Here is a 17769-nt window from a genome sequence, read left to right as displayed (position 1 = left end):
TGAGTAACTGGCAAGTCAGGAGAGACAGCTTGGTACAATGCGCTCTACAACTAGATGGCATGGGAGATCTGCCCCACACGGGCACACACCTGCATGCACTGCTGTAGGTAGTGGAAGACGGTAGCTTTCAGCACAAAGGTCTCTCCTCGGATGACGGAATATGGCAGTGGCACATCCACAAAGAAGGACTGGACTGTTCTGAGGCTCGTGGTCGGGGCAAGGCCAAATCCCCTCCCAGACAAGCAGAATGTTTTGACTTTCCATGCTGCAGCAGCAGCAGGTGCTGTGACCAGGACACTCCTGCTGCCATTGGAGCTGAGAGGAAAAGAGCACTTGCATGAAGAAATTCATCCCATTCCACTGGAATGAGGAGGGCCTATGGCCCTGGGTGAGGAGGGTGTTGCTGATCCTCATGCTTGGATCAACCTCTGCTAAATCACCAATGACTTATGTTCCAGTGGCTCACAGCAAGGCAGCTCTGAGCAGTTTGTTCACTAGAGTCATTTAAACACTGCCTAAATGACATCAGCAATGCCTTCATACTCTTCTTCTGAGCAAGACACTATCCAAGCATTCCAGTTGCATGCACTCAGCAGCATGGTGTCAGTCAACAGCATGACATCTGGAAAGCAGCAGCACCATATTCTCCTGAGTGCTTATTCATCGGTCTTAGTCTAAGTACTGTGAACAAGGGCTACAAATTTAGCTGGTGCACCCACCAAATTGAGAGGTTAGTAGAGTGCACCCAGTGGCACTTGGTGGTTTGGTCTGAAAGAGTATTGCTCTTCCCTAAACTTGTGTAGGCTTCAGTGCTGCACCTCAGAGTCTACTAGTCCTTCAGTTTGATGCACTACAAGTGCAGGAAGGAGCCAGGAAACTCACGTGTAGACCTCTTTTTACACCTATGGCTGGGCTTTTGCACAAGGCAAGTCAGCCAAGACTCAATATCAAAGGGATCACCCTTCTGACCATTTGTAAAGTCATATATCGTTTACCCAACAGAGAACAGATTCCAGATCCAAGTTTCAGGGAAATAGTGGTGAAGTCTTCCATGGGCTGTAAATTGGGGTTGTTCCTTAGTGATTCTTTGGTCTTCTGTAGGAAGTCCCCCTGAAAGAAAGAATAAGGAGTCCCACCAAAGTGGGAGAAGTGATCCCTGCCAATGGTAGACATCCTAGCACAATGGCAAGAGGCGAAGCAAGCAGTAAAAGAGACATGGGAAGAGTCTGGCAGAGGAAAACACAAGGGAGTGGGATTATGTGGTAAAGGGGGGAAAATAGGAAGGGAAAAGAGAGTGAAAACAGAAGAACCATCTTGCAGTGAGCTGGTTGCAAGTTTTCCAAGACTTGGTTAGACAAAGCCCCTTGCTGACCTGACCCAGAATTGGTGCTAAAGAGACAAGGGATCATCAGAGAGCCATTTTAACCAACACTTCAGTAATTCTGTGAATAACAATACTGTTTGCTGGTCTGCAGAATACTCACAACTCTCTGCAGGCAATGATTTCAATATCAGCAGGTGTGTAAGCCATCTTAGTATGATTACCTAGTGCAAACTCAGACACAGAGGAAGGAAGTGACTGTCCCTGAGGATGCAGGTGGGGAAGGACACACAGCCTGTGGGGTAGTCACTTAGAAATAGATACTGGCCCATATTTGGGTTTGTCTGTGCCAGGAAAGGAATGCCATCTTTCAGTGTCAGGTATTGATGTTCTTCAGAACCCTTTTTATACGGACTGGGTCATTCCTGCTGAGGCTGGTGGACTGGGCAGCAGGAATGCTGCTCCAACAGGAGCTGTGGTATCACTCCTGCTGCTCTTCAGAGAGCCAAACTTCACCAGCAAACCCCAGAGTGCTCTTCCACCTGGGTGATCACATGTCCCAGGTAGGCTGAAAGTACAGCTCACCCATGGCTGGCTTCTTATCTGCCTGGTGAAAGCACTGAGGCGGCTTCTTGACTACAAGGTTTGAAAAGATCTTCAGCCCCATGTTCTGTTAGGAAAAGAAGGAGGACAAGGGAGGCAGTAACGCATCTGTGAGGAGGAGGTCACTAAACCACCAACTCTCTTCTGGGGAACACTCAGATGTCTTGTTCATCTCAACTCATTTCCAGTGGCAATGGCACAGAAAAGAGGTGCCAATGTCCTACCCCATCCTTTAATGCATTTCCAGTGGCAATGGCACAGAAAAGAGGTGCCAATGTCCTACCCCATCCTTTAATGCATTTCCAGTGGCAATGGCACAGAAAAGAGGTGCCAATGTCCTACCCCATCCTTTAATGCATTTCCAGTGGCAATGGCACAGAAAAGAGGTGCCAATGTCCTACCCCATCCTTTAATGCATTTCCAGTGGCAATGGCACAGAAAAGAGGTGCCAATGTCCTACCCCATCCTTTAATGCATTTCCAGTGGCAATGGCACAGAAAAGAGGTGCCAATGTCCTACCCCATCCTTTAATGCATTTCCAGTGGCAATGGCACAGAAAAGAGGTGCCAATGTCCTACCCCATCCTTTAATGCATGCTGGAGGGAATAGCTGGATGAAATCCCCATTCAGCTCCCAAGGCTGTGACATGGGCCTGTACACAAACACAAGAGATGTCTCTATGACGTGCAAGAGCCTCCTAGGGTGCATCTCTATCACTAAATAAAAGAGGACAGGGTCTGATCCCCAGGTCCAAGGCCAAATGGCACTGCCTGTGTTGCGTCCATGCTGCTTAAGGCTAGTCCTTTCTAGAGATGATATGCCTTAAAGACACCAAGAAATCTGCCTGAGAACATCCCAAAAAAATAGTGCCAGAGAGCAGGCTAACAACTAAGCCATGTCAGCTATCTGTGATCTAATGCTTGGGTCACTCCCTGTCTCTCTTTTCTCTAATACTTAAAACAAACAGTACACAGCCCAGGACCTCACTCCCAAGCCAGAAAGCTGGAGTTTACTGGTCCAAGATCTTGTTTTCTTCATCTGTGGAGGCGAATACTCGTAATGGGATTGTACATCCCTTGAGACAGCATAGCTGTCAGTACAGACAGCAGGGGCTGTCTGAAGAAGGCAAGGCCTACTCAGACTGATGGGGGAGAGAGATAAATGCCCATAATTTCAATAGCTGTGGGGAAAAATCACAAGATGATTACCCGGAAGAGGTTAAAGATGTCAGGCTGAAAGGAATGCTGTGTCTTCCCCCCTAGCAGAGATGTTGCGGATTGGGGCTGAACACAGCGATCTGAATACTCTTCTACTTGGGCAGGGTATCCATGTCGGTAGGCAGTAGGGAACAAACCATAGACCTAGGGAAAATCACAGTCAGGCAGGAATTAGGCAAGGAGCAGATACCTCCAGATGCTGCACTATACCTTCCTGTAGAATACATATCTGTTCCTGGCCATCTCCCAGGCAAACCCCACTTTCTGCTCCATACAAAGACCTCTTCATCCATTAGCCTCTGGTTCTCCCTGCCACAGCCCCTTCCCGCCTCCCGCAGCTTGTCCATCACTCCTGGTTTTTGTCTGGTTGCACAGACACTCACCATTTGGCTTGTCAGCTCGCTCTCTGGTCTCACAAGGAACATGTTTTCATCCACTGCCTGTACTGCACACAGGGAGCCGGGGGCTGCCTGCAGCTGGAGCTGCACTGTTGACCCTGGGTAGGCTTCTTTAGCTGTGAAACCCACCTGGACCTTGAGCAACACACCAAGAAAGGAAATGTGAACAAGAGAGAAAGGGGAGTGAGGAGACTGGCAGAGAGGTGGCACAGACACTAAAAGGGCGACTGGCTGGAGTCTGCCCTGCTCAGCCACTGCTAGGAACAGAAGCCACTGCTGAACCTTTCCTGGTCCGCGGTCACTGTGCTGCATTCATCACCTTTCTCTCTTCTCCCCAGTTCTCTCTTTGAAGGATCTGAGGGTCTTGTCCCCTCAGGCCTGCTGATCCCTGCTTGTCAGCTTTCCCCCAGCTGCAGGAGTGAGTCTCACCTTGTTTTCAAAGCACAAGGCAACATCAAAACGGATGCTGTCAGCTGTTACCCCTCCATTGGGGAAGACAGCATACACCACTAAGGAAGGTGATGGGGTGAAGTCTTCAGTGAAGGTCAAAGGGATGGAGAAGGAGCCCTTCAACACTAAGGAAGGAAAAGCAAAGTGCTTTCACCACAGCCCCACCAAGATCTCCTTCTGCCCTCCTCCTTTTTCCCGCTTCATAATCCCACAATGTCAAACCAATTCCTCCTGCTGCTCTGTCAGCCCTCTCCCTTTATTTCTGATCCCATGTGCCCCATCTTCCCACAGTTCCTCCCAGTCCCTCTTCCCATCATTTGACCCCTCATTCTGCCTTTTCAGCCTCTTCCAGCTGACACAATTGCTTCCACAGCACCTCACCCCCCCCCCCAGCCCTGTTCATGACCTAGATTCAGGGAATCTGGGAGACACCCTGGCAACTCTCACTGTACAGCCTAGAATTGTCCAGCTGCCGCAGACTTACTATTCAGCTTCCCAACCTGGACAGTCCTCTGGCCCCTGACAACAATTCCAGCCTTCCCAGTGACCTGTAGGAGGAGGGACTTGCAATGAGCCCATTGCTGTTTGCTGCTGGAGCACAGTCACACTCACCATGTGCATCTTGCTCTCCTAAGCAACCTCAGAAATAAACTGTGGATCCAACTCAACCCCCACCTCGGGACCAGCAGATTTACAGATAATCACAGTGTGGGAGGAGAAGCTTTAACATGTGATATTCTGGTCTGGTCTGTCCAGTTAGGACAATGGATGGGTAGTGGGCTCACTGGAGATAAGCGAGAGACAGTTCAGGTGTTACCCTTCTAGTAAGCAGGTCTCCAGACTGGACCAAAAGCCATTTCTGCTGAGCATCTGTTTGATACCCAGAGTGAAAAAGTGATGCTCCATCCAGTTTTAAAGGGAGAAGAGTTTGACAGCAGAATATGCAGCCTTGGTGGAGGCTAAGCGTGTGATGGGCTGCAAAAGCAGAAGCCTCCTCCCACCCATGGAGGTGACTGGGGCCCTGATACCAGGACCTCCAGGCTGAGCTATATAGGGTGTAATGCTCACCCCATTCTCCAAGAGCAGGTTTTTCCTGTCATTCCTCCAGTGATGACCTAAGTTACACCCTCATTTCATTAGGGTCTGGTTGCATTAGCGCAGCCTTCCCCCCCCCCCGGGTTCTCTATTACTCACATAGTATACAAAACCTATGCGGCTGGTGTTTTCACCCAGGTCATCCCGGCTAAGCGTGAAGGTCACCTGGACATTCTGCTTCAGCTCACAGGGCAGGGTTTCTGTGAGTGGGTGTATGTCCAGGAAGCTCTTGGTTGTGACATGGAAGGGCTGCAGGTGATGGAAAGCATTTGTGTAACTGACGTCTGTTTTTCGAGGCATGTGTGAGAGATCCTCTAGTGTGAACCTTCCCTGAAAGGGGACCAGAGACACACAGAAATCAAGAGCTTAATGACAGCTTCAGTGCTTTGATGTTATCAGCTTGGTTTGGGAAAGGCTGCTGCTTGGTGCCTTCCTGCTGGCTCTGCCCAGGCCTGAGCTGGCAGGGGGCTGCAGGGCAGGAGTGGGGATCACCGGCAGAGATCAAGAATTCTCACTTTCCCATACGCAGAGGTGGGATTTACCTCCAAAGAGACTGATGAGCTGTTCCAAGCAGTTGTGTCTAGGTTGAATGATGCTGTTCCACTTCCATCTGTGATGTACGTTTTGATAAACCGACGCCTCATGAACTTTATCACAAGATAAACTTTTCTGTTTTTCATACTATTTCCATAGTGATCCTGAAGCTTTATCTGGTGACAACACAATGAGGCAGAAAACCCAAAGTCAGATATTTCTTCCAGTGTCATACCCAAAACCTTCCTCCCTCTGGCAAACATAGAGCCTCCTGAGTAGGTGGCCTTAACTTCAGTCTGGCCCCAAGAAGACTACAGAGAACACAGGAGACCTATAAAACTCCCTTATTTCTAAAGTTAAGGTGAGTTAACCTGTCCACTCCAAAAGGTGTCTGTGGCTAGAGCATGAGCAGCTCATGCTGAGGCATCCTTGTATCCCAGCATCCCTGTTGAGACATCACTTATCCCTCTCAGCAGAAGCTGGAGAGTTAAACACATCAGGGAATCTGAAATGCAGAAACCGGAGCTGTGCTGTCAAGTAACGTGACACACTGCAAGGTAAAACACTCTGTCTGGGGAATAGGAAATGTTTTGGGTCAGCAAAATTTCCTAGACACTAAATTCCTTGGCAAATGATGGTAGGGAAGAAGATAGGGAAAAAAAAAATCACCTTCCCTTTATAGGGTACTCCAGGGATGTAATATGCATTTGGTGTCTCAAACACTGCCCTTGCAGCTGTCCTGGAGATGAGGATTTGGCTGGAGGTGTTGATCTGCACCCCTGTTGGAACGCAGAGTGCAACAGAAGCAGGATCAGCACTGGAGGTGACTACTGCACTCTAGTTTAATCTCACTTTGTTATTCCCAGCCCCTCTAAGCAGAGTGTCTCAAACTTCCTTCCCCAACAGCATCACCCTTCAAGGTTTGAGGGCTGTTCCTGTGGTAACTCCTTTAGTGGTCCCCACGCCCCTTTCTGGCCTCATGGACCACGCTCCCAACCACACCTCACCCACCTGCTGCTGACAGAGCAGCTCTGTAGGCACAGCAAGTTCCTCGGGCAGGACTGCTCTCGTGTCCTGCGATGGTCCCAGCACCGGTGGAGGAGAGGCAGAGGTGCACCCACCCTGACCATCACACCCCTAGAATGGTCTCTCACACCCTTGCACCTCCTCTGCTGAGCTCCTGGGTACCTGTGCCTGTCTCCGTGAGAGAGGCTTCTGCGTAGAGCTTGCCGTCTTCCTCACCAGGAGCCAGATTGAAGACTGACGTGCTTACAGAAGGCATGAAGCACCCCTTGCTCGCAGTCTGCAATAGGAAGTGATATTATTTGGGACTGGGGAGAAGGGAAGGTAAAAGGTACTTCCATCATAACTGTGGACTGTAACAATAATGCAGACACGTATATAGATAGATACGGTTCACATTTTAAATTCTGTATTTCCTATTTTATATGCATGAATACGTGCAATTCATATTGGTGTAATATAAAGCAAAACACACATCACAGTTTTATCACAGTTACAATGCTGGCAACCTTCCAGCTTTAGTAGAAAACTAAAGACCGAACTAACTGGCTCACAGAGCAAAGTTATGAGAATTTTAATAAATATAGCTAGAAGAACTGCAGAATCAAATAAAAATTCAAAGTAAAGAATCATTACCAAAGCTGGGAGATTACAACTACAGTAATGAGTCACAATGACAAAGCATGAAAAAATGACAAAGCATGGAAAGTTTTCAACTATATATGTAGGGATAAGCCCAGCTATGAACTACTTTGTTAGGAATGGAAAGATGTAATAGGATAAGTATAAAAATACACAATGTGTAAATATATAACAAGAGAAAACAAAGTATAAAAGCTACTGTGTGATTTGGCTATGGAGTTACCCAGGTCTCCACCATACATTAGTGTCCTTGTGCAGCTCCAAGATAGGTTCCCCTTAATGCAGTGATTTTGCAACTAAAAAAGCTCTATTTATTTCTGGCAAGTTACCCTTCTTTCCAGAAAAAAAAAAAAACATATCTCTCTGTGAGATTCCTCTTTTCCAAGCCTTATCATTAACGAAGTTGCAGAGAAGAATTTCTGGGGAGTAAAGGCTTCTCTGTTGGTCTGGGCAGCAACAACTGCATTCATTGAGTGAAAACATTTACTTACTAGTGTACCTATACATTACAGAGGTTGGCAAATGTTCCCTACATAGCAGTTCATCCTGTTTACCAATTGACACGTAGCTCTGTGTGGAGCTCCTTCACTACCCATGTATCTTCCAGGATTTTACTCACCGGACCGCTGTATTCCCTACAGATGTCCTTGCTGGAATTTTGAAGACGCCTCCTTGCCTTCTGGCACAAACTGACCCTCATGGTCCCTTGCACTGCTTTCCCGTAGCTGTACCTGCAAGGAGAACACCAGAGGAGCTGCTGAGCAGATGAGCTGTGTTTTTTGCTCCACATAGGTGGCCTTCCTGATGAAGGTCTTAATGCAGGTGGCATGCAGGCAGGCATAAATGAAAATACAGTACACTGTCTGGTCAGGGAGTGCAATAGCACAACTCTGTGTCCAACAGAGGCAGAAACAAAACACAGATAGGAAAGGACCCATCCTCTCCAAAGGTCTCCCACTTCTGGTTGCTTGCTTCCTGGAGCTGCAGGTGCACACAGACAGCTGACCTGAGCTGATGTGCCCACACAGTGCAGAGCACAGTGAAGATGCTAGCTCAGGTGTGAAAGCAGCAGAAACCCATGTACCTGCAGAGAGCAACAGCAAATGCAGGGTATGGCAGTAATTAAGCCCAGAGTGATCCCAGACTTGTCTCACCATGGGCTTATCTCATGGTCTGGACTCTTGTTTCCACCATCAGACCTGCTCTGCTGTTGTTTGCAAGGTACAGCAGAAGTGCGCCCTTGTCAGTGCACACATCTCCCCTTCCTGCCTTGCTGCTTTTCCTTGCTTTGACTTCTCTCTGGCTTTCCCTTTGGAGCAATACTCCTGACAGTATCAGTAACAAGAAGGCATTGATGACCCACCATGGGGATGCAGAGTGCTGTGCTGTTTCCTAGTAGAGTTTCATATGGTCTGATTTTAAATGTCCCCATTAATGAGAAATTATGTCACATCAGCAGCTATGGGATACCAAAAGTCTCTGGACTACCACCAGCCTCAGTTGAGCTCACCTCCTTTATCTGCCTCCGAAGTGCTTTCCAGATCATTCTCCTTCTTCCTTCATGCTTATGCCATCTGAGATCATGCCTTCCTTCAGCCCTCATCTGCTCACTTTTTGCTAACGGCTGTATAACTAGAGAAACCCACCTGCTGCTTCTAAGAAGGTGGTTCAGTAGCATGTGAGAGGGAACAGCATAACCTTATAAAGAAACACCAGTTCATGCTCCTTTACCTCAGCAGATCAGTCCCATATCAGATACATGGTTTTCCCCACATAAGGTCTCTTGAGGCTGGACAGACAGCTTCCAGAGCTTGCCTAGGACAAGTCTCCCTATAGCTGGATGGTCTTTCCCGTGTAGCTCATGTACCACTTCCCTAAGGAAGAACCCATCAGTTTGACTTTTACAGTATTTGGGGTTCCTCAAAAGGAATGACTCTGTTTGGCCCTTCTTGACGGATTTAAGAGAAAGAAGACACACAGAAAGAGAGACACAGTTTTGTTGAGCTCTTTCTTTTCCCCTGAACATCCTCCTTACCTGCCACACACACGCAGTGGGAAAGTTCTATCTGTAGCATAAATCTGAGCTGGTCCCTCGAAGAAAACATCAAACTTTTGCAACACTGGAACAAAAATACAGAGTTACTCCATCAAAGGCTACAGGCTACGTAGACATGGAATGACAAAAGGGAAGATTGGGTTTCTGTAACGCTGGGTTCCCATGAAAGAACAGGTTCATGAGGTAAAAGAAGGACTAACAAACAACAGGGAAACCAAAGAAAGAATCCCCTTTCCATCCCCCCCCCCCCAACATATGAACAGTCTTGCAGAGGTCTTTAGTGTATTCTCACTTTGTGCCAGCCTAGTTGTTAGCAGATACCTTCTCCAGGAACCTCCAGAACAGTCTCCCCTGTGTACATTTCTGGTGTTGCCCACTCTATAGATTGTGTTTAATCCTAGCTTTCAGGCAGTAAATAACAGTTCACGATGTTTGGCTACATATTGTTATGCAGACAGAAACATGCAAATTTTCCCACCCTATTTTTTGTTCTCCACACTCCATCTTACCCCTTTTCTCCACCTTAAAGGTACTGGACACTTTCGAGTTCACCACACTGATGGTGTAGGTCCCCAGAGAGACTTCATCAGCTAACTGGAAAGAGAGATCTGCAATGCCCTGTTTTGGTCTCACATCCAGCCACTGGCCAATCCGATTGTGGTTTGGGTCCTGCAGTTCAAGGGAAGGAAAGAAGAGGCAGCCATCAGGGTTCAGAGGCTTTCACTGATTCCTGCTGTTTTTTTCCCAGATGGTGCTGAAGTGACTCAAGTGCTGAAGCACAAACAGAATGGGTGAACCCAACCCACCCAGGATTACTCTACGCTGTACTGCCACTAATAAAGTAGTTATGAAAGGTCCTGATATTTGGACTCTCTAGCCTTACATAAAGATGAAGTGTAAGAGTTAGCTGAAGCCTGGGCATTTCTGTATGTAGAAATGGATGGAAGTTGATCCATTTGGATTGTCAAGGCTTGTTAACAGGAAGAATGTGGCACAGTATGCATGTGCATGTGTATACACAGACCCTAAGAAAAGGAACTTGAATCAGTAAGACAGTGGCCTAGGTATTATCCATACTGAAGTACCTCTCCTCGTAGTACCTGAGGAGTCTGAAGCACCCACCTGGACTTCCACCACGGAGTACTGCAAAGCAAACAGACAGCAATGTCAGACACTGGCATAACAAAGCAACCTTCATATCAACTTATCTTACCCACCCAGCCCATATACTATGACAACATCACCAGTCCCAAACATTATAATAGAAGGAGCTTGATCCTACTGAAACCAAGAGAATGACTTTGAAGCAGTAAGGAAAATATGTAATATTTATGTTGCTATTCTTTGGATTTGCTTTTGAATGTTTAAGACGCACTTTGATAGGAACTCTACAGCTGTGAAAGCTAGAATTTGTTATTTAAAAAAGAAGAAAAATAGAGAGACTCACAAATACTATCATCCCAAGTTCATAATATTAAAAGGCATACATTTTGTAACATTAATCACAAAAATTAGCAAAACCTGCATCACCTATAGGAAGAATACACCCCACATTTTCCTGTAAAATCTCTGGCCTAGTAGGTAAGACTAGGAGATGTGAATTACTGATGACTGCAGCTGACAGTAACAGGGAGGGACAAAGAAAGACATACTTCAGCCCCTTGAGGCCTATTAATTCTATGATTTTTCTTATATCACTGCAGCTACCAGGAAGCAGCAGTGGTGAAGGACATGATTCGGGAGCACATGGCATAAGGAGGCAGGAACAGGAGCTTGGGAGAGTAATTTGTCTGTAAACAGAAGGCCACATATTATCCACAACATTCATCATCCTAAGCTTCCATGCAAGTTATCACAGGCAGCTCTTTTTCCATTGAAACAAAAGTGCAGGTTAACTATTTTCATAACGTGAATCTAATGCTGATGCTGGAAAAAAACATCTAATTTACAATGTATTATAGCTTTAATGCTGCAGTGCACATAAGCCTCATAATAACTTTGGTTAAACATGAACTCTCAAATGTTCATCACAGCATTTTTCTAATGCTAATTTACTTATACATAGATATTGAACATTTATGGTCAAATGTCATCATGAACCAATTTTGGGCATGGAAACAAATGCATTGCTTGCTCTGTTTTCTAACTAATATAAGAGATAAACCTTATCTCTTATATTAGAAAGGAGAATGTGATCCTAGGCCCTCATCTATAGCCCAAAAAAAAGATGAAATGAAATCAGCAATAAAGAAGCTGGGAGAACCTCTCCCTTTATTTCAGCCTTGAAGGATCTGATCCAACTTTCTGCTCACGTGTACCCTTCAGTATTTATTTGTCATGGCATGAATTCCTTAAACTGCTTGAGGACAGAGGAGTGTGAAATAGCCACAGCTTCTGGCTGCAGGTATAATTGCTTCCCATAGGAAGATGTTAGTCTTGTGATTTCCTGGCTAACACATATGCAAGCCTCTGGCAACTTCTCACTCCCTTGACGCAGGGAGCATGAGCTGCTAACAGCAACAAGCCAGTATGATTTAGTCATACTGTTTTCTCTCTTTTCTTTTTTTTATGATCACTTCGTCCATATCCGTCCCTGTATCCGTTTTCTTCAGATTGTGCAGATGCATCACAGCTTGCTTCTGACCCTCCTGCCACCCTTAGGTGCAACACACTCCACACAGCGCTGAGCTTCCCAGTGCTGTGGGAGGGGAGCTTTATGTCTGGCCAAGTCTGTGCACAACCCATCTGGTAACTGCACCCACGGCCAGCAGCCCACAGATGTCCCCAGGAGCCCTGGTGGGAGGAAGGAGGGTCAGGTTCATGCAGCTCCAGGGCTGCCCTGTACTAACTCAGCTAGCAGGGGGTGCTGGCACACTCCCCACCAGCAGCACCAACCCTCCCACCAGCCAGCAGCTGTCCCATGAGAGTGACAGCAAAGCCGATGGCAAACGGGTGTCGCTGTCCCCACTTTAGTAGAGGGTTGGTGTTGGCTGCCCTGGGTGCGGGGATCGGGGTTGTCTCAGTCTCCACAGTGTGGGGCTGGCAGAGGAGGCAGAACTGGCATAGGGAGCCCAGAGACTTCTCATCTCCACTTAGACAGGCTTTACCTTCTTGTTAACAGGAGAAAAGTCTTGGGTCAGTGTCACGATCCGGAATTTCACTGAAGGGAGAAAATGGAGCACATTATAGAGACTGAGTGCTTCCAGGAATGGACTTGCCCAGCAATTGCCTTTCCCCAGAATCACATCTCCTCACGCAGCTCTACCAGCAGCCCCACGCCTGCCCTGCAGCCCCCCTTACTCCTTTCTCAGCCCTGCGCACCAGCTCTTCCCCCAGATGTGTAGCAGCAGCCCAGCAGCCAGCCTCGCATCTTTCCCACAGCCTACATCTGGGTTCCCTTCATCTGCAGTGTGAGCACACCAGTCCTGGTGAGAAGACTATGTTCGGGTTTGCTCCCTCTTAACTCATCTCTGCTCCTAGAGCACGTGAAACTAACCTTTCCAGTCCCCTCCTACCCCTAAATCATGCTGCACAGGTACATCTCTCCAGACGGCAGTAGATGCCTTCCCCCTCTGTACCCAAGGAGGCCACATGACACAATGCACTCTGCTCATGGGAAACTGGGAACAAAGTCCAGGCAAGTCAAGGCAAGGAAACTGTCGAGGTGCTCCATGCAGTGCTCACCTGTCTGTCCTGGGTTATAGACAGCTTTATCCATCTGGATGAAGGTGCCTGTGCCAGCTCTATGGATCAGGACTTGCTTCTCTTCATTTACACTGAAGTAGTGGCCATTGGAGATGCGCAGATGGACAGTGCCCACCTCCTGGTTGCCTGCAGGCTGGGGGACCTAAGGACACAAAACAGGAGCCACTAGGTTAGCAGGCAGTAGGAGAGGACAAGATGGTATCAGAGCAGTGCTCTTCTCCCTGCTCCTGCTGCACAGTGAGGCCAGCCTCTCCCCAGTCATGCTCTGAAGGCCAGCACAGGATGTCCCCTCAGTGGCTGAGGGCTGTGCCTATGGAAGCATGTGGGACAGACATTGGAAATGAGGGAAAGAGAACCTGTTCTGGCACAGAAATTGTGTCTGCCTCTTCACAGGGCTGCTACTAGAACCTGCATGGAGTGAGATGGAGAAGACAACCCCTGGGAAGAGAAGGTCTATGTTGATAAGAAATCCATTTCCTAGAGTGTGTGGGTCACAGAGGCTGAAATTCACTCTTATGCATTAAGAATAATGAAGAAGAAATAATAGAAAATAAGGTTTGTGAGTTTGACATATCAGAAAGGCTGGTACTGAGCTTGTGTGTGCACCCTCCTATGTACTTCCCAGTCTTCCAGCACATTTCCCAGCCCTAAAGAGAACCTTGGAGCAAAGTAGACATGATGGGAGGCTGTCTGAGATGAAAGCTCTGGCTTTCCCTGCATCCCAATTCACAAATGACACCCTGTGACAGTGCATCCTTTTCACAGGAGAGCCAAAAGAGCACAGTGGAAGCTGCCAGCTAGAGGTCACTGCCAGCAATGATCCTGACCTGAAATCTGGAGCACTCAAAGATCCAGTTGTTCCGGACAACCTTGCGGTAGAGGCTGAGGTTGCCAGATGGGTGCACAAGAGTTAAGGCCACACGAATAGGCTTCTCCACTCCACGGAGGTCCAAGCACACCCTCTGGGAAGAGGGGTAGGGCAGTGCAGCTGGAACAATGATCAGGTACCTCCTGCAGTGAGGAAATAAAGCATCACATCCTGGGAGTAATCTCACCCACTCTTGGCACTAATACTCTGTGGTCTGAGGAAGCAGGAGGGCTTTCCACCTCCCTGGGGGAAGTGGTGATGCTCTGCTGGAGTGAGAGGGACAGATTAACAATGAGAGTGTGAGCCTCTCACAGTCAGTTTCAGGTGACCTGAAAACCCAAAATGGGAAGCAGCTCCATCAGTGTCACCTCTAGCATCGTGAAACAGGACATGGGGTGTCCCCCCGCCCTCCTGGGGAAACCTCAGCATTTGGGGGGGATGCCTCTCAAGGAGTGTCACCTCAGTGATGTCCACCATGGCAGGTGATCCCCCTGTGTTTTGGGGTGCCCCTCCACCACCATCACTCCAGGGCAGGCAAAAGCTACTGCCCCAGTTGTGCAGCCAAGTCATATTTAGGTGCTCCCAGTACACATGGAAAACAGAAAAGGATTTTCCCTTCTTGCCTTGAGATGGCTCCTCAACTACCTTGGCAGCAGACTGCTGCCTGCTTGATCATCCCCAGCCCTGCAGCCCTTTCCCTTTGCCCTTCACTTTATCTTACACCTTTCCCTTCAGCCTGCCTCAGACCACAGTCCCTCACTCCTCTTGTTCCCAACACCAGTCCTCACCTAGCTCTTGTACATGGTGATATCCATGAGAGAGGTTCTCTCTTTCAGGAGGATCCTGAAAGGCTTGTGACATGCCGCATATACCACCCCATGCCTATCCCCTCCAGGAGATGACTCCTGGGGTCCCACACTCTCCCCTGCTACTCTAGCCCCCTCCTCAGCATCACAGCTACCAGTGACCAGGTTTTTAAATGGCACTTACGGTTGTGCCACTATCCTCAGGGTGTAGAGCAGGCAGCTCAGGAGGAAGGGAGTCCACATCTTCATGGGAGACCCGCAGAGAGGTGGTTCCTCTGGAAGGACAGTCAGGAGGGAAGGCAGGGTGCAGCTTCTCTCCTTCCACGGTCTCCAGGCCACCTGCTGCTGTTGCTGTTTCTCCCAGGAAGCAGACAAGAAGTCCCAAAGTTTCCTTCCTTCTCCTCATTCCTGTGTTTATAGTGCTGCAGGCATAGGGTTGTACCACTCAGGGTGTTCCCCAGCCAATCCAAGCCTTCTTGGACTCCAGCCTCTCTGCTCTCCTACTCCCCTGTGGATGAGCAAGCATCATCCAGCCAAATTTGCTTTTTATTTTACCAAGCAACAACCTGTTTCCTCTTCACTGCACTGACCCCGCTCCCTGTGCCAGTTGCAGCCCCAGTCCCATTGTTCTGCCTCCAGCTGGATTGTCCCACAACCTCTTGGCATGTGCACTCAGCTGGAGCCCACAGTGAATTCTTGTGGTCACTCTGTCCCCAAGCTTTTGGCATCTGTAGCTCCCAAGGCACGCCTCAGTCTTGAACTGGAGATGAGGCTTTGTACCATATATATATATATATATATATGTATATAAGTATATCATGAATAGTGCCCTGGTCCTTTGCAAAGTGCTGCCTTTACTCAGGAGGAGAGCACAGAGAGCAGCCTGAGCTGGAGATCTCAACTTACCTCTGCCTTACAGGTATTTCACCTTGAATAGGAAACCCAAAGGCTGCATTTCACTCCAGCTACATCATGCCGTCCCCTATGGTCCAGTTCAGGGCCAACCTATGCATGCACTCACCAGTGGAAATGAGGACTGAACATCAGACAGGAAAGTCAAAAACTGCATGACTTGAGACCTAGGGGATTTCCTCTAAGCTACTAAAAGGCTGTGGCTCTAGCCCTAGGTGATGGGAGCACACTCCATAGACTCATAGAATCAGCTTGCTTGGAAAAGACTTCTAAGATCATCAAGTCCAAGCATTACCCCAGGACTGCCACATCCACCACTAAATCATGTCACCATAAAGAACACTGTCCTTTACTGTCTTGGGTGTTTCTAAGGCATCTTGTTTGGGAGCTTCTTTCTGCATGCTAGTTTTACACTTGTTAGTCCACTGATTATACTGCACTTTGCCCTGTGTATCTTTCCATAATTGAAAAGAAAAGCTGGTTCTTGAAACTGTTAATTCTTAAAATAAGAAAGTTCTATTTTATTGCAATGGCCATTTCATCTCAAAATGAGCCACTAATTTATCCTTCAGTACCAAACTGAGCTCTTTAATATGTAGGGTCTGGTAATATTTCCCTTTTCTTTAGGAAAGACTGATGCATAACAAGGAAACTAGTTAGAGGCTTTATTTTACATCACCAAACACATAGTGGGGTGATACAACTCCTCTCTCTTCTTTTTCTCCTGTCCCTGAGCATTTTCCAGCTCAGAGCTGCTGGTGCCAATGGCTGAGAAAAACATGTAAGTGCACCTGAATAAACAAGTGGACAGGAACCGGAGCAAGAAAATGAATCAATGCCCGATGCTAAGCTGCCCTTCGTTTCTTTCCATGGGTTTCAGAAAGTACAGACAGTGCCTGCTGAACGATCCCATCTGACATTTGTTTGTTCATGATAGATCCACAGAAGTCCTAGGGAACAGCCAGATACCTCACAACAGCACAAGAGGCTCACAATAGCAAAGGTATTGAGAGTCCTGGCTCCTACTGACTCCAGCAGCTGTTTTGTGAGAGTGGGCACAGAAACACCTTTGAAGGTCCAGACTTAGCACTGGTTGGAAACCTACATCTTGAGCAATCAACCCAAGCAGAAAGAAATGCGTGTTTGAGCAGCAAAAAACAAAGTCACAGGTTTGACATGCATGATTCGTCTAACTCAGCCCCATCTCCATCGCTGTCACAGTGACCAGCTCCTGGTGGCCAGGAGGCACTCAGGCTCCTGCACCCACTGGAACTTACGGTAGGGCACCCCTGTGGTGAGATCTTTCCCCAGCCCACAGACCCATTAATCACCTGGCCCAGAGACAAGCAAGAGGCATGCGAGGAGTTGAGGCTGGATTTGTGTCCCTGAAGGCAGGCTGTCTTTGGTGCTCAAGCAGCGGAGCCAATCCCAAACTAGATGCACACCACCAGGACTGCAGGGTGAATGACCCCAGCCTCTCAATTTTGAGAAGGGTAAACAAATGAGTGTGATGTTTGACACCTCCCACTCTAAGCAGAGAGGGACAAGTTTAGGCCAGAGAAAAACAATGTTTTGTACAAAAGTGTTTTCCCCCCAGTCTTTAAATTCTCCTGGAAGACAGCCCCCTCCCTCCAAACGCTCTCTAGCAGTCAGACAGCACGGGTTCTGCAGTTTAAATCCAAGAAAGAACATCTCTTCTAGGTCCTTCAAAATGTTAAGAAAGCAGGCATAGAAACTGCAATCGCTATAGATCAAACATGTCACAATATAGAACAAATATGTGCAGTTTTTACACATACACATATAATTGGGGCAGGGTTTGTGTGTGAACAAGCTCCTCCTCAATGGGCATGGGGTCAGTAGGAGCAGGCAGAGTACATGTGTGTGTGTGACCACTGCAGCAGTTGTTTTCTCAATAAACCTCTGTTCCAGGGACTTCTATCATACCTATTGTCTGTGCTTTGCTAAGATAGAAACACCGTGGCATTGGCTACGATAGGTGGGGTTCCTCCCTCTCTGCAAGAGCCCAAGCTCTAGCCAATGGTCCAATAAGTACCAATACCAGGTGCAGGCCTGACCAGCTCCAGTTCTGCTTTTTGATATCAGCGAGGGCAGACTTTGCCAGAGGTAAAGGCAAGG

At 47.9% G+C, this 17769-nt stretch overlaps 1 protein-coding gene across 1 annotated transcript in view; it reads right to left on the bottom strand.

Annotated features, from left to right (window-relative positions):
- LOC130609938 (alpha-2-macroglobulin-like protein 1) overlaps window positions 1-15103 on the bottom strand; it is a 28345-nt gene extending 13242 nt beyond the window's left edge. The window contains exons 1-19 of the mRNA XM_057429411.1: window positions 14903-15103; window positions 13872-14055; window positions 13024-13186; window positions 12447-12499; window positions 10462-10482; window positions 9849-10008; window positions 9319-9403; window positions 7903-8014; window positions 6807-6921; window positions 6288-6397; window positions 5627-5794; window positions 5184-5414; window positions 4474-4537; window positions 3969-4114; window positions 3525-3674; window positions 3133-3285; window positions 1907-1991; window positions 996-1110; window positions 90-315 (exon numbers count right to left, since the gene is read on the bottom strand). Of these exons, the coding sequence (XP_057285394.1) occupies window positions 90-315; window positions 996-1110; window positions 1907-1991; window positions 3133-3285; window positions 3525-3674; window positions 3969-4114; window positions 4474-4537; window positions 5184-5414; window positions 5627-5794; window positions 6288-6397; window positions 6807-6921; window positions 7903-8014; window positions 9319-9403; window positions 9849-10008; window positions 10462-10482; window positions 12447-12499; window positions 13024-13186; window positions 13872-14055; window positions 14903-14967 (2406 nt within the window). The 5' untranslated portion in view covers window positions 14968-15103. The remainder of the gene's footprint in view (window positions 1-89; window positions 316-995; window positions 1111-1906; window positions 1992-3132; window positions 3286-3524; window positions 3675-3968; window positions 4115-4473; window positions 4538-5183; window positions 5415-5626; window positions 5795-6287; window positions 6398-6806; window positions 6922-7902; window positions 8015-9318; window positions 9404-9848; window positions 10009-10461; window positions 10483-12446; window positions 12500-13023; window positions 13187-13871; window positions 14056-14902) is intronic.
- Between the last annotated feature and the right edge of the window lie 2666 nt (window positions 15104-17769).

This window comes from Pezoporus wallicus, unplaced genomic scaffold, assembly GCF_028554395.1.
Source record: "Pezoporus wallicus isolate ANWC-B61680 ecotype Strahan unplaced genomic scaffold, APGP_CSIRO_Pwel_v1 scaffold_3294, whole genome shotgun sequence".
NCBI classification, from domain to species: Eukaryota; Metazoa; Chordata; class Aves; order Psittaciformes; family Psittacidae; genus Pezoporus; species Pezoporus wallicus.
This window is presented reverse-complemented; position numbering and strand designations above follow the sequence as displayed.